The sequence below is a fragment of the Armigeres subalbatus genome, chromosome 3 (genome assembly GCF_024139115.2).
Source record: "Armigeres subalbatus isolate Guangzhou_Male chromosome 3, GZ_Asu_2, whole genome shotgun sequence".
Classification (NCBI taxonomy): Eukaryota; Metazoa; Arthropoda; class Insecta; order Diptera; family Culicidae; genus Armigeres; species Armigeres subalbatus.
In genome coordinates this window covers 397,509,418-397,535,885 of record NC_085141.1, presented here as the reverse complement: position 1 = coordinate 397,535,885, position 26,468 = coordinate 397,509,418, and the positions used below count along the sequence as shown (strand labels likewise).

Genomic DNA, 26,468 nt, shown 5'->3' with positions numbered 1-26,468 from the left:
ATTGAACACGATGACCATATCAAGGATTTGGGAGGAATTATGGATTCCCAGCTCACATTCAAGCAGCATGTATCGTACGTTGTGGACAAGGCTTCTCGATCTCTCGGATGCATTTTCAGAATTGCAAAAAAATACTGATATCTATTGCCTAAAAGTGTTATACTGCTCCTTACCGCGTTCCATCTTAGAATATTGTTCTGAGGTATGGAGCCCAAAGTACAACAACGGCGTTGAAAAAATTGAGTCGGTAGAACGCAGGTTTTTGCGATTCGCACTACGTAAGTTACACTGGGGAAACCCTGTTCAACTGCCGAGTTACCACGATCGTTGTTAACTTATTCACGTTCGGACCCGTGACGTTCAGATCGATGAGTTGGAGAATGGTTTCACAATCAGTTCTAACTTGGAGAACATCGGCGATGTTCTGGACACATTTCTTTGCACTCTGAGGGTTTCAAGCGCAATCAAGCGACAGCGGGTCTCGTATCTGGGTAATCGAAGAGGGTATCTCTTTAGGTAATTATTTTAGTTGCAATACTGTCTAGTAAAAAATATAATCAAATTTCGGGGAGTTTAATGTTTTATTTATTTAAATGGATTAATAGAAGTCTCAAGCCCGGCTGAAATCTGGCCCGCAAGGGATCATGGTTCTGTTCCCCAAAGGAAGTTTCTGAGGAAGAAAGGACAACAGTTCTAATGAACAAAATTTAAAAATCTTTGATTTTATATACATGATGACTGAAACGATGTTTACAACAATAATTTTAGAAACATATTTCTAGAGAAATGCGTGGCTTCACCAGAGTTTCTCCTCCTTTATTTCACGAGCAGTTCTGTGACCAATAAGCCAAGAATGTGCACCGTCCAACCAAGCGAGAATGTATGAATTATTTTTTCCCTAGTCACAAGCCGGTGAAGTTTATGGGTCGTGCACTTCTAGAACGTATCGTTTCTGTCGAAATAAGCGTTATTCTTCACAAACTGCTTGAGCGTGTGAAGTACTCTTACGTTGCTTAAAAAAGAATCACCGTCTTCGACCAGAGGTCGCACTGCACACTTAACATCTAGAATGAGGCAACGAACAGGACATTCACACAACACCCAGTGTACCAGTTTCCAGTGGACTCCACAGCACATGCGTCCAGCTGAACGATTGACGTCGCTAACCGCACGGCCGCAAAGCCCACAAAAACCGCGTGAAAAGCGACTTATTCGAAAATTATTTTTACGGTCTCCACGTGTTCCTGAATCCGTTTGATAGACCGCGGTGAAAAACTTGGCGAAAAATCCGCGTAAATCCCGAGATCGGGATAGAACGTAAAAACCACCCGTTTAAAAAGCGACCCCAGTGTACGTGATGAAATGTGTTTTCGCTTATCAAGCGAAACACTCTGAGTGCACGCGTTATCGTTTAATACGCATTGAGAGCGCCTTTGAGTGAAAATTGTTTTCGTCTCTATGTCTTGAAGTAGCGTCGTAAAATGAAATATTTAATCGCTTTCTAAGGCCTGTACATTACCCTTGTAGCAAAGATTGATGAATTAATTTTCTCTCCATATCCCACATTGACCATCGATCAGATTTTTTATATTCAGAATTGTTTATATGTAAAATGCGCATCGATTTTGTGTGGCCCAATTCCGCCGAACGAGCTATCCGTTGGTGTGATCGCTGATGTGCTGTCTCATGAGCGTATGACTCCGTTCGTTGCCCGACGAGGAAGGAGGCAAAGTCATGGCCTGCTATTCACTAATCAATGTTAGCAACCGAACCGTTATACGAATGATATTTGCATATCTGTCATCAATGCACGCTGGAAGTGGATTATCCATTTTCTAATATATCTCACCCTTACAGATTTCTCAACACCAGGACTGTCACCCAAATCGGAATTTCTCTTGTTTATCCTACCCACGGTTCGAAACGTGAATGCGCTTCTGATATAAATAAATAAATAAACGCGCTTTAAACACGATTTTAGCCACTGTGCAATGGGGAGTTAGGTAGATGGCTGTATTCAATTCGCCCTCAGGTGTGGAAGCGTCCATGGTTCAAAACCATTGAATATGGAACGAGACTTCATTCGAACCATGTGTCGTCTGTTGTCCAATCAGTTTTATTTGAATGCACATATTTTTAAAGTGGAGCTCTCGGAAGGAGATCTCTATATTTGCGGCTAAGATTATCAGGATATCGATCATGTCGTGTTGGCGTGCGGGAAGCATCGTGGCCCCGGTTCTGTGCTAAATGAACATCTCCGGATCCGAAGAAAGCAACCAAAGCTTATTAGGGAAGTGTTGGCGGGTCTTGATCTAGAATACATGACCCTTGTCCACCAATTCTAAAAAGTAGCACAAGTAAGATTGTAATCTTAGTCCGCTCATCCCCTTGTCTGTTACGAATGTTCATCCCTTTCGTATGTCTTTCTCTCGATGTTGTCTCCCAAGAAAATGTTTATTTGTCTCGATACAGGTGTGAAATATCACCATGACTGTTAACTGTGCAAACATCAGCATCGTAATTACTTAAGCTCCCTAAAATCCCTTCAATTTCCCTTAATATTATTGTAATCCCTAACCTCGGCCAAACAGCGAGTCTTTCGGCTCAAGTTTACATTTCAGAATGTTCACCTGTTTTAATGGGATTCGGATTTACAGTCTCTGATGTTCAAACAATAATGTTTTAACTGGCTGATGTTTCGACTGCGTTCGGCTTCTTCTTGGGAGGTGAAATGTCGGACAGTTAAAACATTATTGTTTCATCAGCATAGACTGTAAAGCCGAATCCCATTAACTACATTCATCAGAGAGAAGCCATATTGTTTTAATTGTGTTGGGAGCTTAAATGGATTCCATTGAATTGACAAATACACTGACTGATTTTGTTTGTTTTAAAAATTCGCGGATTGTTGATAAAATTGTTAAACAACAAAAAATATAAATGTTCTTTTGATCATTTCAATGTAAAATCAAACTTGGTGCTCCATCAGTCATGCACTTCACTTTATTCTTCATCCAGGTACAAACTATGTTGTATTTCACCTCTGTTGGAGATTGGCACCGGTCGTCGTCACCGTAGCAGCACTGAATTCAATTAACTTAGTGAATAAATATTTTCACTTCCAATCAAATGCTAGTATGCGGGCTTTTCCTACGCTTCGTGCTTCGCTAGTTGTCCGAAGCCATTTACTTCCCCGAGAACGTTTAGGTTGTGTACCTTATTCCAGTTCCGGCGAAGGATGATGGGAGCGAACTCCCGGTGCGTCGAACCATGAACGGGGTAAAATTACAGAAAACATAAATAAAAGTTATTTACATTATTAAAATTTCCTTTCAATAGCATGTCGTAAGAGCACTCATAGCCGGTATCGTCGAAGAATACGTTGGTAGCGTGGTGGTAAGCCGCGAATGAGGCAGCCAGACTGTGCGCGGGTTTAACCCATTTCTCTTTCATCGGAACCGTACGCGAGAGTTGTTCTTTACTTCAACTAGTGAGCATGAGGGGTGAAAATTGTATAAGCTTCATAATCAAGGGAAAAAGTTTGAACTTGGTTTATGTTTTTGATCAAAACAAAGAAACATTTCATGCCAATTTTGGCAAAAATGACACTAACACCGTTTTAATTTATTATGGAGAATTTATTTGACTACCGACAACGTTTGGTAGTTCAATGACGTAGAGCTTATGTAAATTCTAGCCAAGTGCGCGCTATCGATGGTTTCCGATCAAGGATCAAGTCCCCGATACAAGCACCTCTTTGCAGCCATTCATAAAGCAGCAAAACACCACCCACGAGGACGTCCAGGGCGAACCACGACGCCAACGACGATGATGATGATTATATTTATGATGAAAATTGTGAATAGAGGTGTGAGTACGTCGCGCCGCCAGATGCCCCAACGTACTTTCCGATTTCCCTCAACAGTGCAGTGACACCATTCTTGTAATAGGGTATTCGGAATCAGTTTGATTGTACGGAAATTTCTGTGGATGCACATTTGCATCGATGAATTAGGGCGAGGCAATTGATTACAGTCTTTGTTGGTATTATTGCTTGGTATATCGTATTTTTTTGAAATTCAGTTGTAACGAATACGAAAATCAAATATAAAATTACATTAACGAATGGAAGTTCCATCGATTTTTTATATTTGAAATACTTAGACAGAATGTGCGAAAACGATTCATATTTACTACAAATGAAAAAAACAGGGAGGAAATCGAAATTAAACTCCTCAAAATTTAATCTAGCTTACATTCGGCTACATCGCTGAATAAAATCTATAATGTAGATTATAAACAAAATCGCTATGATATGGAGAACCATTGTAGTTAGTTGCGTATTACAAAATTTAAGTATTTTATTGAAAAATAAAATACCAATGGAGTACTTTATGCCACCGACCAAAGCACGAACACGTTCTTCTATTCAATTTCGGAAGAAACGCATTTTCTAGAAACTGTTAGAGGAGGTTTTGTGATTCAGATGTTTGCCAATACTTCATACAATTGAAAAAAAAAAGTCGAAAGTATTTGATCAACACGTTCTGTGATACCTGTATTATTTTTATTGTGTGATGGTTGAATCAAAAGATGAGTAGAAGTGAATGAGTCTATGAGTTCAGTCGAATGACATTCAATCGAATTTTACATCATCTGTGATTGATGACCAATTGCCATTTTCGAATAAATATAACTATCGTGCGATGATCGTCCGAATTATCTGTCTACTTTCGACATTTCCCATTTGTATTCATATTCCATAGGTCCAGCATAGAGCGCATGGTAGAACAGCTTTTGAACAAATTCCCTCTTTTCTGAACATTGATAGCAAACCATTGAATTATTTTGATCTTATACATTCGCGGCTCGATCCAAAAACCTCCAACTCCAACAATCAAGATATGTTCTTTATCATTCCTCATCAATTATATCGAATATAAAGTTGGCATACCCTGCTTATTAGACAAACGAGCAATATCCCCCGATGAATAGCCATCCTTGACTGCACTTTTCCCCGGTGACTTTTCCCCGGCTTCTGCATCTCTCTCCATCCACTTGTTCGACCCTCATTGGCAGTAAATATTATCCCCTTTTACGAGAGCATTTTTCATTTCTAGCCCCAGTTGATTACCTGCCTTTGGTTCTTCCCGCCCTATGCTCTCGACCGTTCCGACCATGTTCCGACTTCAAGGACCAAAAGGAAACGATTTCCGTTCGATTTTCCTGATATTGAAAGGCCAAATTGAATTTCTAGCCGGGCTCCAAAGAGCAGCCGCTGCTGCTGGTTGCAGCGAACTCACATTTCCTTCATAGAAAGCCCGGCTGTAAGAGGCGCAAACAAGCCAGCAGCCAACCTTTTGTGGCCAAGCCCCGGGGTTCGCCCTCTTCAGACAGGTGAATTGAATTAGTTTTCCCGAATAATAATGCTTCGATGAATACTTTATGTGCGCATGAAAAGATTCCCCCGATCGCAAACGGGGAAGCCTTATTGTAGGGACGACAACGACGACGGTTCGTCTTACAAAGAAGTGCATTTTGATGAGATTGCCATCCGGCGGGGGAGGAGCAAAATTGAAAATGATTACTGATTTCGCTTTATTATCTCACTATCTCTTTCTGTCTCTCTCTCTTTTCAATTCATCCACAGTTCATCGGGACGCAAGTATTCCTCTTCCTGTGCACCGTCGTCGGATCTGCCATCATCCTGGACTTCTCCACCATGAACTCCAGCATCCAGCCATTGATCCGCCAAACAATGCTGCGCTTCATCATGACGTCGGAGCACCCGCACTCGTCGGCCGCCCTGAAGCTGATCCAAGAAAGCGTAAGTCAATAGCACCCCCTCACTTACAACGGGATTATGATTCAATGTATATAGTCCATTATGGTGGGATTCATTAACGCAGTTTTTTTTCGGAGGCGAAAAATATCCAATTATCTGGGAGTGTGTGTGATTGTGGGAACGATATTGGATATGACGATGGGTAAGGCTAGGATGAAATCAGACTTGTCGGCAATGACGATGAAATAGGAGCTGATAATGGATTGTTATTTGTGTACATGATTTCTCTGTTAGATAAGAGTGTGGTTATAATGACAAAGATAAGCTATTGGTGGCTTTTGGGTTTCACGAGTTTGGACTAATGCTTGAAAAAATGTATGCGCTAGACTTTTGAAAGAGATGAAATAGTCATACGAAAACCCAAATTAATCCAGCCTGCGGTGAAGATTCCTATCTCGTGCATCTAAAATAGTTGAAACGCATAACTCAAAAACTCAAAGGTGCAGCCCAATTGGGTTGTATGCAAAGCTGACGTAGAACTACGTTCATTGATTTAGTTTACATCTAAACAGATAACACTGAATCAACAATTTGACGCCACAATACACGATTCGAGTCCGCATCTCCCCATCCCCACGCCCCACGCTCACCAAGTCGTCTCGTTCCTGCCGGATCGGAAGCGAACACCATTTGTGCAGGGTTGCTGTCCGGCATTCTCGCGACATGTCCTGCCCATCGAACCTTTCCGGCTTTAGCTACCTTCTGGATATTGGGTTCGCCGTTGAGCTGGGCGAGCTCGTGGTTCATTATCTCTCGAATATTCCGAGTGCTTGCAAGTCCTCCTCGAGCATTGTCCATGTTTCATGTCCGTAGAGGACTACCGGTATTATCAGCGTTTTGTACATGACACATTTGGTGCGGTAGTGAATCTTTTTTGACAGCAGTTTCTGCAGGAGCCCGTAGTAGGTACGGATTCCACAGATGTTTGTTTGTTTCCAAATGTCACATACGTGCTGCATTGCAATGTCAATGAAACATTGATCGAACGTTTTTGATATCTTGATGCAACTTTTTCAAGCTTTTATGCTTTTCCAGTGCCTTTAATAAAACTGGAAAAAAACAAGGTGCTTTTTGGAAGATGTTGCGTGTGCTGCTTGGGAAAGAGGGCCCATGGGGATTAGGGGTATTCAAAATATATTTATGTTTCATGCAGAGCCGTAGCGTGGATTCCCAGCGTCCTTGGCGAAATCTGTATTGAGCGCCACTTTCTTACTAAGGAAACCAAAATGTGCAATATTTCACATTTAAAGAGTAAATTAGTTTAAAGTAAAGTAAGTAAGATTAAAAGGTTGAGTAGACTTATAATGCTGCAATTAACAGTCAATATTCGATAGAATCTGGATTACAGCCCCCAAGCTTTTTCAAGATATAATACGTAAGCTAAATACGTAAGAAACCTCATAAAGTCGTATGAATTTCTAGATTTTCGTATGGAACTCATAAAAAAAATTCTGAATGATCATGAAAATTACTGAAAGTTCTTTATTAATGAATCTTATTCGCTCCTGTTCATTGAAGGAAGAAAAGTTCAAAATCCCCAATTAATTGCATATTTTCTTAATGATTTCTACTAATAAATAATACTAATAAAACAGTGAAAAACATTGAAATTCTACCAAATAACTGAAGTATTCATGTCACAAAACGGATTTTCATAGGCATACGCCATATCTATATAATAAAAATGAAATGGTCTGTGTTCGTATCCGCATAACTTGAAAACGCCTGGATGGATTTACTTCATTCCTTCAGCAGATTTGTTCGTTATCGTTTCCGACGGGTTTATATAATATTTTCTAATGCGAAAATTACGAAAAGGTCAGGTAAATCGTGAAATACTAAAATTAAGAATCGTATGGAAATTTCGCATAAGAAGTTCACAAAGCGAATTTTCGCCTACTATGCAGGACAACGTCTGCCGGGTCGACTAGTTAGATCTAAAATCCAACTCTCAAGTATGTCGGTCGATGGTGTCAAGATGGATAGAGAAAAATTCAACTCTGTACCGTGCGGGACCGAAATCCGTACAGCACCAAAATCCGTCCACCTCATGAAACATCAATAAATTAAAGGGGGTTAAAGATAATTATTGTAGAAATAATTGATCTTATCCTGTTCAGATACTTGGCAGTAAGCTTTTAAGAAATTGAAATGGAAAGAAGACATTGAAATTAAAACGACAAAAATCAAAAACAAATCTCCACCCACCAAACGCGTAGTTTTTTCCGCCATATTGTTTTCGGGTAGAGCATAATTGCACCAAAAGTAACTGTGTTTTAATTACTAATTGCGAATCATTACATAAGATAAGTGGAATACTTAGATAAGATAAGTGGAATACAAGCGGGCAGCAGGGACTATGTCCAAGGGCTTGACGATCCCTCCCCACACGTAAACAAATGCATACCCACAATCATGAATAAAAAATCATGAATCATGGCAGTTCATGAAATCATGATTATAATTCATGATTTCAGGAACATTATTCATGGTACTGCGCAATCTTCAACAGTCGACAAAATGCATAACCGGTTATACTTCGAACACTCCCTTCCCAAGAAGTGAGAACGGTTGAAAGGTAGCACGCCGGACTCTCACTCGGTGTACTCGAGATCAAAACCCCTGTTGAACTTTTTTATTATTTTTCGATCTCAACTACCAAATCGTAACGCATTGGTTGCGTTACGCGAAAATAAATCATGAAATCATGATTTATATTCATGGTGTATTTTCATAACATGAAAACACGTTGGATTCATGAAATCATGAATTATTTTCTCATTTCCGGGAACGGATTTTTACCCGTGCAGGCCATCTGCGAGTTGTGGGGCTTGCCTAGGATGTGGTGGGGTTTGACAGTGGGCCCTGTTAAACTCCTATAAAAAGCTGCATGTATCCGCAAGTAGGCCCCACCAAAGCGACCGTGTGCCGCTCAAAGCGCACAAGCCCAAGTCCTGGTGTTAGGTGGGACGCTAAACAGCCCTGACACGACGGCCCTCCGACGAGACAGGAGGTTTGCGCAGGCCCAATAAGCCGCCTGTAAAACCAATAATTACGAACAATATAAGAGATAATGCGACTCGATATAATCGGCAAAGACCTAGGCGACGAATACAGGATCACGATTGGAAGCTTGGAACATGGAACTGCAAGTCGCTAGGTTTCGCAGGTTGCGACAGGATGATCTACGATGAATTACATCCCCGCAACTTCGACGTCGTGGCGCTGCAGGAGATTTGCTGGACAGGACAGAAAGTGTGGAAAAGCGGGCATCGAGCGGCTACCTTCTACCAAAGCTGTGGCACCACCAACGAGCTGGGAACCGGCTTCATAGTGCTGGGTAAGATGCGCCAACGCGTGATTGGGTGGCAGCCAATCAACGCAAGGATGTGCAAGCTGAGGATTAAAGGCCGTTTCTTCAACTATAGCATCATCAACGTGCACTGCCCACACGAAGGGAGACCCGACGACGAGAAAGAAGCGTTCTACGCACAGCTGGAGCAGACATATGATGGATGCCCACTGCGGGACGTCAAAATCGTCATCGGTGACATGAACGCACAGGTAGGAAGGGAGGAAATGTATAGACCGGTCACCGGACCGGATAGTCTGCACACCGTATCGAATGACAACGGCCAACGATGCATAAACTTCGCAGCCTCCCGCGGAATGGTAGTCCGAAGCACCTTCTTTCCCCGCAAAAATATCCACAAGGCCACATGGAGATCACCTAACCAAGAAACGGAAAACCAAATCGACCACGTTCTAATCGACGGTAAATTCTTCTCCGACATCACGAACGTCCGCACTTACCGCAGTGCGAATATTGAATCGGACCACTACCTCGTTGCAGTATGCCTGCGCTCAAAACTCTCGACGGTGTACAACACGCGTCGAAGTCGTCCGCCGCGGCTTAACATTGGGCGGCTACAAGACGGTAGACTAGCCCAAGACTACGCGCAGCAACTTGAAGTGGCACTCTCAACGGAAGAGCAACTAGGCGCAGCGTCTCTTGAAGATGGCTGGAGAGATATTCGATCCGCCATTGGTAGCACCGCAACCGCTGCACTTGGCACGGTGCCCCTGGATCAGAGAAACGACTGGTATGACGGCGAATGTGAGCAGTTAGTAGAAGAGAAGAATGCAGCATGGGCGAGATTACTGCAACACCGCACGAGGGCGAACGAGGCACGATATAAACAGGCGCGGAACAGACATAACTCGATTTTCCGGAGGAAAAAGCATCAGCAGGAAAATCGAGACCGTGAAGAGACGGAGCAGCTGTACCGCGCTAATAACACACGAAAGTTCTATGAGAAGTCAAACCGTTCACGTAAGGGCCACGTGCCAGAGCCTGATATGTGTAAGGACATAAACGGGAACCTTCTTACGAACGAGCGTGAGGTGATCCAAAGGTAGCGGCAGCACTACGAAGAGCACCTAAATGGCGATGTGGCAGACGAAGATGGCGGTATGGTGATGGCCGGCTGAAGAACAACAAAGCCCCTGGGGTTGACCAACTACCAGGAGAGCTATTTAAACACGGCACTGGCTAGAGCGCTGCACATCACGTGCAATCACATTGCTGAACGCCGCCTACAAGGTACTCTCCCAATTTTTATGCCGTAAACTAGCACCAATTGCAAGGGAGTTCGTGGGGCAGTACCAGGCGGGTTTTATCGACGAACGCTCCACCACGGACCAGGTGTTCGTCATTCGCCAAGTACTGCAGAAATGCCGCGAATACAACGTGCCTACACATCATCTATTCATCGACTTCAAAGCCGCATATGATACAATCGATCGGGACCAGCTATGGCAGCTAATGCACGAACACGGATTTCCGGATAAACTGGCACGGTTGATCAAAGCGACGATGGATCGGGTGATGTGCGTAGTTCGAGTTTCAGGGGCATTCTCGAGTCCCTTCGAAACCCGCAGAGGGTTACGGCAAGGTGATGGTCTTTCGTGTCTGCTATTCAACATCGCTTTGGAAGGAGTAATACGAAGAGCAGGGATTAACACGAGTGGTACAATTTTAAATAAGTCCGTCCAGCTATTTAGCTTCGCCGACGACATAGATATTATGGCACGTAACTTTGAGAAGATGGAAGAAGCCTACTTCAGACTGAAGAGGGGAGCCAAGCGAATCGGACTAGTCATCAACACGTCAAAGACGAAGTACATGATAGGAAAAGGTTCAAGAGAAGACACCCACCACGAGTTTGCATCGGTAGTGACGAAATCGAGGTGGTAGAAGAATTTGTGTACTTGGGCTCAGTGGTGATTGCCGAAAACGATACCAGCAGAGAAATTCGGAGACGCATAGTGGCTGGAAATCTACAAAACGCTCATTAGACCGGTAGTCCTCTACGGACACGAGACCTGGACGATGCTCGTGGAGGACCAACGCTCACTTGGAGTTTTCGAAAGGAAAGTGCTGCGTACCATCTATGGTGGGGTGCAGATGGCGGATGGGGAGGAGGCGAATGAACCACGAGTTGCATCAGCTGTTGGTAGAACCATCCATCGTTCATACCGCGAAAATCGGACGACTGCGGTGGGCCGGGCACGTAGCCAGAATTTCGGACAGTAATCCGGTGAAAATGGTTCTCGACAACGATCCGACGGGCACAAGAAGGCGAGGTGCGCAGCGGGCAAGGTGGATCGATCAGGTGGAAGATGACTTGTGGACCCTTGTAGACTGCGTGGTTGGCGACGTGTAGCCATGGACCGAGCCGAATGGAGAAGACTCTTATATACCGCACAGGCTACTTCGGCCTTAGTCTGAATAAACGAAATTAATGAGACGGGAGGAACAATACTCCGATAGAAGTTTTCTACACAATGAAGACGGAGGAAACGCTCAGGAACAACAAGAGCAAAGTGACTATCGCTACTCGTCGGAAATCATATGCTCATTTTGTCGTTAAACAGGGCACCGTAGAGCCTTTTGGAATTTGACAGTGGGTGAACGATGAAAACAGATTCACGAATACGTATCACACGTACCGTAATGTTCTGTGAAATGGTTCTGTGGCATGCCAACTGTCCTTTTTGCAATTCTGAGCTTAATCGAGCAATCAGAAACAATTTCCAGATCGAATGAGTGACGGAGGTGTATTTTCCTATATATTTTGTCTGAAACACCCATACAAACTTGAAATCAAATTCGCCAGCTTATGCAACAAGCGATTGGGCTGAAATTGATTTTCTCACCAAAAGACACAATCCTGCGGGGTGCCCCGTGGAGTTCGACAACTTTTTGTTTCCTGGGCTGTCTTATGAGCATAAGCATGATTGACCGCCCACGGTTGCTACTCCGGTATTGCCAGGTCAGCTGTAACTACACAGAGAATCAAGAGATCAAGTTTGGGACTAACATCATCTTCAATGTATAAAAACTGGTGACCCAAAAATAAGCAATACCAGCGCCGGCCGTGTCCGAATGCAGGTCAATTGAGGAATAGATTGGAAATTGTTGATACTCGCTTTGATAGAAGCCGACGTCATCGGTACTTCCACGCAGGGTTGTGTTGAATCATTCCCACACGATAATGATTGGAGTTATCATTTGATAACATCTCAGGTGTGAAAAGTAGGCGAGTTTTCCTTGGCGATGACTTTTCAAATTTTGGAATCAATTGATAATAAACACAAAATTATCAATTAAATTTAAACCATTCCAATACAAATTTAATGTCAACAATGAAGGTCATTCTGATGCTTGGCATTGTGTTTTATTGTTAGGTAGAGAAATAAGTTCAAAAAGTAACGGTAAGTGCTTAAATCGAGATACAATTGTCGAACGATTCTCACTCGCTAGCGAGTTTTTATCAATTGATAATTTGGATTTGTGATCGCATGAGAGTGTTGCTCATCCTCGATTATTTGAAAATTTGATTTTTCCCATGCCTGCTTCCACGAGCAATCACTGTGATCTTGGATATATGGGGTAGGGAGTGTGGCAGGGTTCATTTTGGTAAATGGTCTACCGTGTATAGCGTGTAGTTTGATTTAAAACAAAAACAATCGAACGAACACTAATTATTTTAATTATCGACCACACTACACAACTGAATGCGAACTAAATTTTCACTTTCTGATTAACTTACTCACCCGCACAAAGCAGAACAAAATTTCGGTGACCGGCGGATCGTTTTGTTTTCTGAAACAAGAGAAAACACGCACTCTCGATGGAGTATCACCTCATAGCATGCTATTGAAAGGGCCTGATCAACTGACGTCCATTGGCGTAACTAACGAAAAATTCAAGGGGGGGGGGGCTTACTTTTTTTTTCTATTTTTATAGTCAATAAACAAAAAAAAAAGTTATTGTTCTCGCTCAACGCTCGACCCAACTCATGTATACTGTTCACAAACTGGCCTACAGCTATTTCAACAGATCCATTGACGACTTGAACATTACAAATAATGTTCATTGAGGCCCAGCGCAGCTGATTTAAATAAATCTAGAGATGTGTTAGGAAAACTTTGGTACGTTTTGAAGGAACTTAGCAATAAATCCATCTTAAAGAATTATCAGTTCTTTCACATTTAAATTTTAGTTGCCTCTGCTTGAAATCTCTGGGGATGCCTTTGTTGGAATATCAGGTAGTGTGCGACGCTTCGCTGTAGATCGTAGATGGATAAGAAGCGGGCACCGGTTAGTTGTAGTTGCTCTTTGGTATAGATTAAGGAAGTTTGTTATGGTTTATTGTATTTACCTATTGCTGAATAAAGAGAACTGCAGCTGCTGGCAGAAGTATCAGTCAGTAGCCTGCCATGGTGAAGAGAAGGGAACCCCCTCACAAAGAATAACAACTAGAGTTCCCTCTCTACACCACGGCAGGCTACTGAATGATACTTCTGCCAGCAGCTGCAGTTCTCTTTATTCAGCAATAGGTATATACAATAATACATAACAAACTTCCTTAATCGCATGGTTTCAAAATCATTTTTTTGTGGTTGCTTTTTTTAAAAATCAAATTTCTGTACAACAAAATGCTAAATTAGATAACTGTCATCGGTAGTCAGTAGCAGATAAGCTGTTCTTCAGTTTGTGCTGGTGAGAACTTGCTGAACTGTTGGTTTTTATTGATAAAAACGGTATTTTCCTTAACGTGGGCGTCCTACCCCCAGTTCACCCATCCTTCGTTTTCAGCATTTTTATCGCAAAACATAACAATTGTTTAAAATTTGAAAACTTGATAAAATAGATTCAACTAGTTCGTAGAGAGATGATGGAGAAAATCCATTGCTTACAGTTAAGCCTTCATGTGACCGGAGAGCTAGATATGAGCGATATAGCCCCCCTAGCCTCCCTGTAGTTACGCCAATGCTGACGTCTATGCAAGCAGTAGTGTTTCGGTTCCGGCAGCTGTAGTCGGTGACATTAAAGAAATGTTTTACCAGATATCCATAATCCGATCAGACCGATGTACGAAATGATGGTAATGGATGTGGCGACTTTGGGATCACCAGCGACAGCACAGTTGGTGAAGAATGGAAATGTCAGGAGGTTTATAGAGTACTTCCCGAGAGCGGTCTATGGCATCCTACACAGCCACTACGTGGACGATTACCTCTACAGCTTTCCTACTGTAGGACAGACTCAACGGGTGCTGCTGAAATTCGAGAAGTTTACAAACGAGGTGGCTCCGAAATTCGCTATTAGTGCTCAAACAGTAAGGTGGCTGTGGAGCATCTGGGCGAAAGGCAAAATCAAGCTGTGAAATTGAATTAAACCTGGAAAACAGTTTAACATCAGAACATGAATTGGGATGTTTTGAAGAAGTGAAGAAGATATAATCTATTTTGAAACGGCTATGCGAGAAAACATCGATAAAAAGGCAAGGCCAACCAAGCGACAGATTTTGCAATGTGTCTTGACACTTTTTGACTCTCTGAGTCTCCTAGCGCCGTTCCTGATATTCGGTAGAATTCTCATCCAAGACGCGTGGCGTGCTGGAATCGGATGGTCGACTATAATATGTTCAAGGATTGGTTGAAATGGATTGGCGCAATTCACGGCATAGAGCGAATCAGCCTTTCTAGATACTATTTTCGACCTCCAGACATCAACAGTTTTGAAAACATTCAACTTCATATATTCGTAGATACTAGCCCATTAGCTTTCTCTTGTACATGCAACTTTCGATGACACGGAAGTGCCGTGGGTGAAGTCAAAGTAGCTATGGTAGCTACGAAAGCAAAAGTAGCCCCGCTCAAGTTAATGAGTATCAATAGAATGGAACTTTAGGCTTGTGTCCTAGGAACGGGTATGATGGAACTAGTAGTGGATGGTCGTACGTTTCCAATAACTCAACGGATTATTTGGAATAACTCACAAAGACCCACACTGTCCGTTTGTTTCTCTCGCGTGGGAGAAATTCTAGAGACACCGAAACGTGAAGAACGGAGATGGACATGATTTAAAACGAACTCAGCAGACGAAGTAACAAAATGGGGTGTGGGGCCATACTTCAACAAGAACAGTAGCTGGTTCAGCGGCCCAAAGTTTCTTCGATTTCCTGAAGCACACTTGGACATTTCCTTGCCTCCAAAGAATGACAACGACGAAGAATTGAAAGCATGCCTCATACATGATGAGCTGCACCCACCAGAAGCGATAGTTGACGTGAAACGGTTTTCATCAAGGAACAAACTATAGGAGCTGTTAAACGTGCCACATTTATGTATAAATGCCTCATCATAAACAACAACCCTTGATAACAACATTTATGTCACACCTTTCCTCGATGACGCCGGTTATATTTTAAAATGATGGACTCTCGAAACCCTTACATATGTGAATATGTATTGCAATTGCATTGAAACCTCGCTGAAACAAACGAAGTCAACCTCAATGAAATATGAAATTCAAGAATTCAAGAACTTATATTCCAACATCGTGAAGAAGCAAAAAAATCTACTAATTATAAATAAGGTACCATGAGGAAGGACGTTTACATCTCATTTTAGAGTTTCAAAAACTACAATCGACCAAGCGTGAATCATTTGGCCAACCACCGGCTTCCAAACAGATTCCCACCTGGAGGGCAAAAAGTCCACACCACGTTAAAAAGACCACAAGCCTACGGCATACAAAACAGTTGCTTGCCTCAGCATTCTTGCTTATCGGGGAGGAATTCCGCCTGAAGTGGAATCGCTTGTTTGTTTGGACACAATATAAGTTTTTTTTTCTCGTGCTCACTTCCACCTAGCTTTACCGGAGAGAATCGACCCCACAGAGTTGCATTTATTGACATATATTTTACCGAATCCAAACATGAAAGGCTTCTATGTTTGAGGCCCCCAGAAACCGAAGGCCCTCTACCGATGGAAAGATTCATCCGGACGGTGTGTATGTGCGGCGGAGTGATCGGTCGGCCGTAAATAATTTGAGGGTGGATGAGCACTTTCCTGGAAATGAGAAGGAAATGATGCCTCAATCGACGTTGTCGTTTGGTCAAAAGAAAGGCCGTTGTTTCACAAAGTCCAATTTCCGTTTCGCCTGAGCAGGTTGAATGAGTTATGGCATCAAACGAGCCAATCTCACTTGCATTAATTCACAAAACTGTCCTTCGTTCGTGTGTTTGTAAAAGCTACCGTACTAAATAATTGATAAGTGCCTATATTCGATCTTTTGTTTGAAACAAATTCAATTATCTGAAAATGTATTTATTCCATGAGCCCCCTTTTTCTTGTGTTTTTTTTTTACGGAGCCAAGCCCATTGACTTTTCACAGATAGAAAAATCCACTGAAATTTACGCTGGAAATCATGCACATAAATGGAACGTCATTATTAGCGTACTTCCACACGAGAAGTAGCCTAAATGTATACAATATTTGACGAGAATCGTCGATATTGCATACAAGTTGTACGCAATATTGTTAGGAAGAGGGCCATTTCAGCGTATAATAGCTTAAATTTCCGCATGTCAAGTTTTACGCGCTGTTTATTTTTTATTATTTTTTTCTGTGTTCATAAATAGAATCGAATCCTCTTGCTTCTAGTTCAGGTCAGGTCGGGGAAGAAAGGAAAGGATTGGGGCTACTTTATCGGCCCGTTTCGGTTCAATTGAGCTCAGTTAGTCTGTGGTAATGGTGATGCTAGAGGTCGGAAACAATGGCAGAAAAAGAACCATATGAATGTGTGTGTATGTGCTTATTATTCAGCCAGGACAACAAAGGCTTCCCCAGTTCCTTCTCGGAACCCGAAAAGAGCTTAAGCCGGTGATGATGACGATGCCGACATTGGAAGTGGGGTTGGACTCTTTCGAGTTTTATTGAGCACCGATTTTCCACCCAGCCTAGAGACAAGCCATTTCAAAGCAACGGGATGGTGATGATTCGGCTTGAAAGGTACACACTTATAACCGGAAAATAATCATCGGATTTAAAAATAATCTCCTCTATGTGGGAATGTGCTGGCTAGGAAAGGGTTCAATACTTGCTCTGAGCCTAACAAACAATTTTAATATGCGGGTCGTTTGTAAATACTGCCGTTTGTACAATGCCTTTCATAGGAAATAATTCATTTTGAAAAACGGATTACAATGAAATGTTCTTATTTACCCTTAATTGTAAATTTTAAACGAATTTGAAAACAAAAAGTAATTTCATTTAATTTGATTTAAATTTTATCTCACAAAAAATGATGAACAGTGTTCTTTATATGCAATAAAACTTTTATTCAATTGTAAAATTATATTGCCGTCCATTAAGAAAAAGCAACGTTTTAAATCAATCTTATTAATTATCCCTCTTTTCCCCCCAGATCGGATGCTGTGGAGCCGACGGTCCGAACGACTACATGGTCCTGCGTCAACCGTTGCCCCTCGAGTGCCGCGACACCGTCACCGGAAATGCCTTCTTCCATGGGTGCGTCGACGAGCTGACCTGGTTCCTGGAGGACAAATCCATCTGGGCCGCCATCATGGCCATGATACTCTCGGCAATCCACGTAAGTTTCTCTCATTTATATTCGCGGCCAATTCCGCACCACCACTCGGTATTTCGTAACTCGATGATGTTCGCCCGAAAACAAGTTTTCTGTGAAGAGTTAATCACCCGTACCCATGTCAATAAACATCGTCGCAATGTGTGCTCTGATTTCCCACGATAAAGGTGGAAAACTTTTCGAATACTTTCGCCAATTATGGTTGCCCCGTGAAACATTTGCGAACTTCGATATCACGTTTCGTTAGCGTCGTTGACTTCACCGTTCGTGGGTGGCTGCCGTTATGAATGATGGAGCAGCAGTTGTTGGCAAAAATGGGTGCGATGGGGTGTTCCACATTTGCCAACTCATGAGCTCATGTGGTTTTTCTTTTCTGTCGGGGAAACTCATTTTCACCGCGAGAAAAGTGAATGACGAGAGAGCTTCAAGGTTTGAGATGTGAATACGTGGGAAGGTAATTTGAATTGTTAATTTATGCACGCATGCAGCGCTGTTATGGTTTGTGGTTTATGAAGAAATTGTAAACTTTTGATTTTTGGTTTTGACAATTAGGAAAGAAACATTACTTGATTTTTTTTAATCGCATCCTCTAAGAGAATGAGTGCAATATGTCATGCAGAACTTGTTTATTTGCTAATGGATTGGATTTGGATTGGATTTGGATTGGATTTGGATTGGATTTGGATTGGATTTGGATTGGATTTGGATTGGATTTGGATTGGATTTGGATTGGATTTGGATTGGATTTGGATTGGATTTGGATTGATTTGGATTGATTTGGATTGGATTTGGATTGATTTGGATTGATTTGGATTGATTTGGATTGATTTGGATTGATTTGGATTGATTTGGATTGATTTGGATTGATTTGGATTGATTTGATTGGTTTGGATTGGTTTGGATTGGTTTGGATTGATTTGGATTGGTTTGGATTGATTTGGATTGATTTGGATTGATTTGGATTGGATTTGGATTGGTTTGGATTGGTTTGGATTGGTTTGGATTGATTTGGATTGATTTGATTGGTTTGGATTGGTTTGATTGGATTTGGATTGGTTTGGATTGGATTTGGATTGGTTTGGATTGGTTTGGATTGATTTGGATTGATTTGGATTGATTTGGATTGGTTTGGATTGATTTGGATTGATTTGGATTGATTTGGATTGATTTGATGGATTTGGATTGGATTTGGATTGGATTTGGATTGGATTTGGATTGGATTTGGATTGGATTTGGATTGGATTTGGATTGGATTTTGATTGGATTTGGATTGGATTTGGATTGGATTTGGATTGGATTTGGATTGGATTTGGATTGGATTTGGATTGGATTTGGATTGGATTTGGATTGGATTTGGATTGGATTTGGATTGGATTGATTTGGTTTAGAAAATTTATAATCATTTTTAATATTTTTTATTTGAAATACAATTTTGTCTTCTCAAGGGCCGAGTTTCCAAACTGTCTATTGGGAGACACTTGTGACAAAGATTAGAAAAGAACGAAATAAACATTTTGCTGGTAATGACAAAAAGATTGACGACCGCTTTTGATAAGCTCTCGCACATTAGAAATTATTCAGTGTAGGCTCCTCTCGTGTTGTTTTTTTTCCCAAAATGATGTTTAAACAATTATTTCACTTTTGGGAGAAACTCTGACAACAGGCACATAAATTCTTTGTAGCACTCCGATCCGACCATGTACAAGTCGATTCCGGGGAAGCTTCTTCATCCAACCTGAATGAGCTACATGAGTCTGGGAAAAAGCAAGTCTTTTTAGGTTAACAGCAAAAAAAAAAGTTGCCCTACAGGCAATATTCAAACGGCCTATTACACTGTCCATTGAACTTGTTGCATTTGTAGAATTAATTTCGGAAAAGTTCCTGCAGCTGTGTGTTCCCATAATGCTTTACATTGAGTGGTTCTTGATGCGTTGATTGCGACATGAGAAAGGATGAAAAATGCAAATCGGAAACGAAATCGAACGCACATTATACTTCGGCTTTGAAACTTTTAGCTCGAAAGGAGTGCAAAATCAGTTGAAAAATATTTCTGGACACATGTTCGCATGGACAAGTCAGATGTAACAATCAGAGGAACAAGTAAAGACTAGAGATCATGCCATAGTTTCAATTTGATTCACGAACATGCAGGATTTTGAGTTGTTCATTTCAACAACAATAATTTGGTAAGAATCCAAGGACAAGAATGTTGAGCTTATTAGACATAAACCGATCATAATCTTCCTGTGAATTTCTTCAGAAAGTTTTGGATAAGTTCATTATAAACAAATTGTGTAGTAAAAAAATAAACTGTTTCACAGACACTTCAAGGCCATTACATAAGTTTGAACTTCAAAGAAATTTGCATTTTGTTAAAAATAGTAAAAAAAAAAATTATCGGCCATCTTTCTCTCTTTTGCAGACCGCCAATGTAGTGCTCGGTATTGTCCTGGTTCAGGCCCTCAAACGCGAGGAGGAAGCCATGTACAGACGCTGAACCGCTGATGCGCCCCAGCCCGCAATCGCTGGAAATAAATGACAGTTTTTCCTCTTAGTTAAAATTAGTTTTTACTACCATCAACAAGTTTAGAGAATAATTATGTGCCAACACGGGAAACAACCACCACGTAGCCATTAAGTCCACTACGATAAGCGAAAATAAAACAAACCAGAATAAATTTTACACCTGGTGAACAGCTGATGGCAGAGGGAGTACCGAAAGCACCACCATCATCGTAATTATCATCCGGTGGAACAAACCACGGACGGTTATTCTTCCTTCATCCGGTAGTGTGTCACACAGCTCCAATTAAAACCAGTTTTCCTCGGTGGATTCAATTTGCAGTTTCCAATTAGCGTTTCTTTGGCGTTTCAGTTGTCTCGGCTTTTGTTGTATCATGAACGGTCGACAAAGCCTGACGGTTCAAAGCGAAGCATTCGCTGTCCATCTTGCAAACAACGGCCCAACCACTGTGATAGGGATGCACTTTGCTGCTAGAACGAATCCAGGACAAAAGCAGAATGAGGATGTTGACAATTGCGGTGAAGAATAGGTGGTGAGGATAAATTTAATATTGTTTTCTAATTATCTGCTGCGACATAAAGAGTGAAACGGGTTGGAAACTTGATGGAAAAATAAACAAAACCGTCTGAAAAGTTTTAAGCTTAGATACTATCAAATGACGTGAAACAGGAAAAATTTACTGGCATTCAAAAAATCTTCATGATTATCGTTCTTTAGATTACCATCATGAAAGCCTTCTATATTAATTGTTGTGCCCATACTCTAGCCCTCACGACCTGTTGATATGTGACAGCCTACCGCTAGAAGACCTGTCGTTCTATGCAGGACGTTTCGCCTTGACGATCTTTTATCATGGCAACCTTTCGACTGAACAAACTCTCATCCCGGCGTGGTCAAGACGAAGGGTGCGACGAATTAAATTGCATTAAATTGCAATCAAGAATTGCCATGTCATTTTGCAGTCAAAAATTAGAAGTTGACATCCGGTAATATATTTCATCTAAACTGGCAACCATGACATGGTTGTGTTTATGTTGGACCCAATTCGGATCCAGTGGTTTATGACCAGCATTTGTCTTGGATAAAACAAATGCATAAATAACATTATCTTTAGTAACCAGTGGCGCCGGGAGTGGGTAGGACAAATAAGAAAAGACCTACGCGTGAAACTTCCTTGGTGGGACAGTCTAGGCATTGTTCTACCCATGATTATGGTACGAAAATATTATATAGGTAATTATTTTAGTCACTTTTTAGTCTGATCGGTAGGATTTCTAGATCTACAAAAATATCATCAAATATTCGGTAGTTTACATATATGTAGTTTTGTATGACGTAATTGTCTGGCAATATCTGTGCGTTAGCAAAATGGGGTATCAAAGTTGATCAGAGTTTAAACACTAATCATAGAGGTTCCTAGGATTCTGAGGAAAAAGTCTGCTAATTGTTCCTTAAGCTTTCAAGAATTATTTTTTATCCCTAAAATGTTTAAAGATTCCAAAAATTCCAGAATAAACCGTGGATTATGGTACCTTTCTTTTGTAATATACACTGAGGTCTGTTTTTACGCGGGGGATACGTTCCGCGTAAAAAACGACTTCACTAAAAATCAGTTTTTCGTGGTTTTCACGTGTTTCCTAACCTTTGTAAAAAACCGCGTAAAAAAACTTTTGAAAAAATTCGCGTAAATCCCGAAAAAATTGCGTAAAAACGATTTTTAATAAAAATCGGTTTTTCGCTGTTTTTTCGCGTAACCAAGGAATGTAAAATAACAACATTGCTAATGACAACGACATTGTCCTCTCTTGTAAATGTTGGGACAAACTCAACTCGCAATAAGCGTTTGTCCCAAACTGCAACAGAATAGGACAATGATCGCCTGCCGCGCATTTTGAGAACTAGTCGGTTTTCGATGATGTTTTTGGTTAAATAAGTATCAGTTATCAATGTATAGACATAAACTTAACCATCTATTCACAATATTTATGTTTTAAAAGTTTAAAAAGTTCACATCAAATTCCTCTCCATGTTTGTTGCAAATAAAACGGAACGTAACATCGTCTTTATCCTCTGCAGATGAGGTCAAAGAGTTATCGCTATTCTCTTTTGTCGCTGGTTTTTGCATTTTTCAGCGACAATTACATTCCTTGCGCGCAACCAAAGGTATATCAACCTGTTTCAAATATATTGCATGCTCCTTGTGCTATACAGAATAGAATGTGTACAAAGCATAAATAGAATAGAATGTGTATTGTGTATGCAGAATAACTTCTTAGCCATCCAATAAATTCATGGAGTAAGGCCTTTGCTCTAAACGCGTAACCAAAGGTCTGTGGACCTGTTTTAAATATGATGCATGCATTGTCAACCTATTTCATATATGGTGCATGCACCTTGTAGTACATAGAATAGAATGTGTACACAACATAACTTCTAGGCTATCCGAATAAAATCCTTGAGTAAGGCTTTTAGACCTACACGCGTAAACAAAGGTCTGTCGACCTTTTTCAAATATATTACATGCTCCTTGTGGTATCTTGTGGATCTCTTCCCGAGCAGCACAATTCAGACAAAAATGGATGCAGCAACTTGATTGTGTCTAAATCTGGTCACATATGAGTTGCAGCAACCTATGTGAAGCTTGTGTGCTGCTATGATTGGTCCACTCGTCCCGCTAGCTTGCGCTCCACGTTTCAACACCAAGATCATTTCACCAGTCTTGGTGCGTCTGACGCTTCGCGCCTCCTGTTTCAGCGCCGAAAGCTTTTCAGTCGCCTGCATCGACGGCGGCGTACTTATGCATATCACCAACAAGGCCTCTACTCTGTCCTTAACTTTCTTTGCGGGTCGAGATGCGCTCGACTTCCGCTTTGAGCTACTGACCAGCTGCTAGGGATTTTCGGTCGCTTGTGCCGATGGCACTGACCGGCAGGTCCCCTCTTGCGGCCCGGTGACTTGTGTCTGGTTGGTGCCTTTCACTTTTTTTAGGCCGAGATAATGTTATCGAGTTGCTCGACGACCCGCATCTCGGGTAGTGGTCTAAATATTGTACCCAAATCTGAAGGTAGCCTAGATTATAGGCACTGTAAGATCTATGGATGAGCTGAGGCCAAGACGAGTGTAGCCAAACGAACTCTCAATTAGTGTAGCCAAACGAGCATGACGTTACGATTGAAATCCAAGCAATGGAACGTATGACGTCAAATTCGCGTGGTACACTTCTTACTTCTCACATCTTCCATATTTATCTAATTTTTTCACTTTTTACATCTCACTTCTCACTATTCACTTCTCGCCTCTCCCTTCTCACTTTTTGATTCTCACTTCTCAATTATGTGCATCTCACTTTCCACATCACACACCTCACTTCACCCTTCTAACTTAGCTCTCTTTTTGCTTCGCACTTCTCACATCTTACATATTGCTTTTTATTTCTCACTCCTTACTTCTCATATCTCACTTCTCACAATTCACTTCTCGGCTTTCACTTATCACTTCTCGTTTCTCACTTCTCGCTTTTTACATATCACATCTTTATCTCATTTCTCATTTCTCACTATTCACTTCGTGCCTCTCACTTCCCACTTCTCGCTTTTCACTTCTCACTCCCTACTTCTATCTTCTAACTTCACCCTTCTTGCATTCACTTCCCACATCTTACTACTTTTCATTTCTCGCTCCTAACTCTCTCATCTAACTTCTCACAACTGAGTTCTCTCCATTTAATTCTGACTTCTTACTTCTCATTTCTCGCGTCACACTTCTCACATCTTACATCTCACTTCTCGTATTGAATTTCTCACTTCGAATTTGTCGCTTCCAACCCACTTCTCGGCTCTCACTTATCACTTCTTGTTTCTCACTTCTCAGATCTTACATCTCACTTCTCGTATTGAATTTCTCACTTCTCAATCTCACTTCGAATTTGTTGCTTCCAACCCACTTCTCGGCTCTCACTTATCACTTCTCGCTTCTCACATCTTACATCTCACTTCTCGTATCGAATTTCTCACTTCTCACTTATAGCTTCTCATTTCTGGGCTCTCACTTATCACTTCTCGTTTCTCACTTCTCATTTTTCAAATCTTACATTTTTATCTCATTTTTTACTTCCCACTATTCACTTCTCGCCTCTCACTTCTGACTTCCCGCTTCTCACTTTTCACTTTTTACTTCCCACTTCTTACTTCTCATTTCTCGCTTCTTACTTCTCACTTCTAATTTCTCATTTCTACCTTCTCATTTCTTGCATCTCACATCTTACATATTACTTCTCATTTTTTATTTCTCTATTTTGCTTTCTCACATCTAACTACTCACTATTTACTTCTCACTTTTCACTTTTCAGCAATCTCTTTCCACTGCTCACCTTTTACTTCTCACTACTCGCATATTATTCTTTACTTCACACTTCCCAAATCTCACATTTCACTTCTCGCTACCGTTTTCTTACTTCTCATTCCTCCCTTCCTATTTCTCACTTTTCACATTTCACTTCTCACTTCGCACATCTTACTTCTCATCCACTTTTTACTTCTTCGACCTCACTTCTCATTTTTTGCTTCTCGTTTCACACCAATCGTTTCTCACTTCTCAGTGCTTACTTCCCACTATTCACTTCTTACTCCTCACTTCTCACTTTACACTACTTACTTTGCACTTCTCATTTTTCACTTCGTACTTCCTACTTCTCACTTATAGCTTCTCACTTCCTTTATCGTAAATCTCACTTATCGTATCTAATTTCTCATTTGTCACTTCTCACTTATTGCTTCTCACTACTCACTTTTCGATTTTTATTTACCACTTCTCACTTCACCCTTCTCACATCTCACTAGTTACATCTCGGCTCTCACTAGTCACTTCTCATTTCTATCTTCTTATTTCTTACTTCTCGCTTCTCATTTCACACTCCTCACTTCTCCCTTCTTGCTTCTCACTTCTCACAAATTATTTCCCATTTCCAAAATCCGCGTAAAAAAAGCCGCGTAAAAAACGACCCCAGTGTAAAATTTAACGAGAAAAGCACATAAGAGAGGACGAGAAATAAAAGGCAAAGGGGCAAAAGTACGTTTGGCATAAAGGGCAACCTCATCGCAGTGCCAAACCTGACATCGACGGTGGAAATGCTGCGGAAAAGGTGACAGCGAGGATGGTTGCTACGGGCGGCGGCAGCAAGGCTCAGATAACTATCGTCAAGGGCGTCTCATCGAAGACGATAAGCATCATAAACAGCTTCGTAAACGACATCTTCGAGCGTATCGAGCTGGCCAAGCCCAAGCTCCACTTAAAACGGCCCTTTTCAGGCTCAAAGAGGAAAGGAGTTTTCATACCGCGCACGCAGGAAATCAAAATTTTGAAATGAATTTCCACTTCACTGCTACTGATGCCACTATCAGCCAATTTATGATTTGCCGCTGGAGCACGATAGACGTCTATACATTGTTTTGCAGCGTCTCCCTGCAAGGAACGCATGGGCTGCTACCGACAGAGAATTTCGCTTGTCACGAAGTGATTATGATTTGCATTTTGAAAAACGAGCAATGGGTAATGTTTTCAACATAACCGCGAGTAGACGTAGGACTTGTATAAACGTAACGTATTTACATTTAATTAATAACTTTTGCCTAAGAGGTGAGCCAGCCCAGGGCTGCAAACCTCTATAATAAAGAAATAAAAAAAAAAAAAAAACTTTTGGATTTATGGAATTTGATTATAGGTATTGATATTGGAAACGACAACTTCCATGCTGTGTACAATTATTAGCAATTTGTTAATTCAAAACTTCTGAAAATAAAACTAATAATTAAATATATAATTAGAATTGCTTTGTTTTTAACTATTGAGCCCTTATTTACTTAAGCAAATGTAGGGCATTCATAGATTCCTTATTGATGATAGTATTTAAAGTTTAAAAATTCTATTAATAAAATGTTTAGACTTATGCAAAATGTGCTATTTTAAGGGAACTGTCCCGTTTTCCAAACAAAGAAATACAGCACCAATTTCTATGCTTCTTTTTACTAACATACGTGCTTATTGCTGAAAAAATCACAACATTAAGAAACAAGTCAAGGAGCAGTAACCCTATTAAAATATAGGAGGTACTGCTAAAATGGCAACGAAAAGTTGT

At 41.2% G+C, this 26,468-nt stretch overlaps 1 protein-coding gene across 1 annotated transcript; it reads left to right on the top strand.

Annotated features, from left to right (window-relative positions):
• Positions 1–5,348: 5,348 nt before the first annotated feature.
• LOC134224010 (tetraspanin-2A-like) lies at positions 5,349–20,573 on the top strand. Its single transcript, XM_062703255.1, has 4 exons — positions 5,349–5,397; positions 5,651–5,827; positions 17,629–17,814; positions 20,234–20,573. The coding sequence occupies exons 2-4, from the start codon at positions 5,723–5,725 to the stop codon at positions 20,306–20,308; spliced, it is 366 nt and encodes a 121-aa protein (XP_062559239.1). The 5' UTR covers positions 5,349–5,397; positions 5,651–5,722; the 3' UTR covers positions 20,309–20,573.
• The last annotated feature ends 5,895 nt before the right edge of the window (positions 20,574–26,468 follow it).